This window comes from Anguilla rostrata, chromosome 4 (genome assembly GCF_018555375.3).
Source record: "Anguilla rostrata isolate EN2019 chromosome 4, ASM1855537v3, whole genome shotgun sequence".
NCBI lineage: Eukaryota > Metazoa > Chordata > Actinopteri > Anguilliformes > Anguillidae > Anguilla > Anguilla rostrata.
The window spans coordinates 67,187,038-67,188,693 of NC_057936.1; the positions used below are offsets into that span (position 1 = coordinate 67,187,038).

At 42.7% G+C, this 1,656-nt stretch overlaps 1 protein-coding gene across 1 annotated transcript in view; it reads left to right on the forward strand.

Moving 5' to 3' along the window:
* Window positions 1–563: 563 nt before the first annotated feature.
* ociad1 (OCIA domain containing 1) overlaps window positions 564–1,656 on the forward strand; it is a 4,602-nt gene continuing 3,509 nt past the window's right edge. The window contains exons 1-2 of the mRNA XM_064334163.1: window positions 564–784; window positions 1,477–1,561. Of these exons, the coding sequence (XP_064190233.1) occupies window positions 737–784; window positions 1,477–1,561 (133 nt within the window). The 5' untranslated portion in view covers window positions 564–736. The remainder of the gene's footprint in view (window positions 785–1,476; window positions 1,562–1,656) is intronic.

The following is a 1,656-nucleotide window of genomic DNA, read 5'->3' on the forward strand; positions in this document are numbered from 1 at the left end:
ATATTGTGCATGTATAAGTTCCTAACGACATACCAGCTTTAAAATGTCAGGTATAGGAACATTAAAGGGTAAGAAAATACACTTGAGTAAATGCAAAGCAGCTTGTACACCCGTTATGTCTCCAGTAGCCTATGTCTATACAATATATTCCCAAATTCCCTTTTTCAAAAATATTAGCTACGCACAAAATATAGAAACTTTTTATAATTGTGAATAAACGCTATAAGACCAATCTGTTCATGTAAACAGCCTCTGGGAACATAAAGCCACAGTAAAGGCTGCGATTGGGGTTACTTCTGTTGAATTGCATTTCTGCATGCAATAGACAACGAACAGCCACACCACAGTATCAGCGATTGTAAAAGGTGGCAGCTCGTCATAAACTTTAGGACGTTACATGGTGTAAAATATCCTTCATCGCACAAAACTGCATGGGCTAATCGAAAACTGAAGTAATACCCCGAAACATCCCAGAAAGTGAACAGTCCTTTTAAAGTGATCTCATTTGCTAAACTGTCAGAGCTCTATGGTCAGAGCACAGAGACCTATAAACTGTGTCCTGTTTGAGCAAGTGCATCCGGGGTAATCGGGGTAGTTCGTCTGGAGGTCATTTGCGACGTGTGTTGTTTTATATAGTCCTGTGTTCTTGGAGGTGTATTTTGTGACTCGCCCCATTGGATTATTATTCTATGGGTTTCTGAGAAATCTCTGTTATAGCCACAACACACCGTTGAGGATGTCTCAGGCGTCTTCGGGATTCCCGCAACACGGGGTTTCACCTCAGGTAACCACAAGCATCGCTGGCTAACCCATGTTTAAGCTTTGCTAGCCATGATTGCTAATCAGCTTGGTTTACAGCAAACGTGAGCAAGCTATGATAACTGGAAGTGGGTAAATTGCTCAACTAAGATTATGTCGTAACTGGCCAGCTAGAAAACGTTGCCTAACAACTTCAGTTTGTCTTCGCTGTTTCATGCCTGTAATTTACGGTGAGTCAGGATAGTTTAAGTCAGAATTCTAATGGCGCACTTGGCTACATTGCTAACGCAGCTAACTCGCTTGTCTTATTAAAACGCCTTTCCCTTGCTTGTCTTATTAAAAACACCCCTTTCTCCATAACAGAACACAAGACACGACACAAGTTCACTAACTGTTATCGAGCCATCTAACGTTATATGTTAATCTAATTTGTAGACTCGGTAGGTTAATCTGTACGTCTGGTTTATCATATCGATAGATGGCTGGCTGTGTTTGAGCGGTATCTGTGCTAAGCGAACGTTAGCGTTACCCATTCCATAAAAGATCCACTTTATTGTTGCAGTTAAGACGCAGCGATACAGGGTTTTTATAGCTATAACGGCAGTTATGTATCGAGATTGATACAGATGTCGAGAGCAGGAAGTTTTTGTATGACTGGTTTCTGTCTGTTTGTGTTGTCCTGTTGACTTGATATGCTGTGTATCGTGCACGGAGCAGAGTCCAGTAGACATGGGTTATGTTCCCACGGACGAGGAGAAGAGAGTCTTCCGGGAGTGCAGCCTGGAGAGCTTCTGGTACAGATGTGAGTCGCGCGACTTGTACCGCTTCCGCTTTATCGTGTTGATGCGTGACGAGAGAAGGGACACCAGTTCATCTGGGGTGTATTTCTGATGGCTG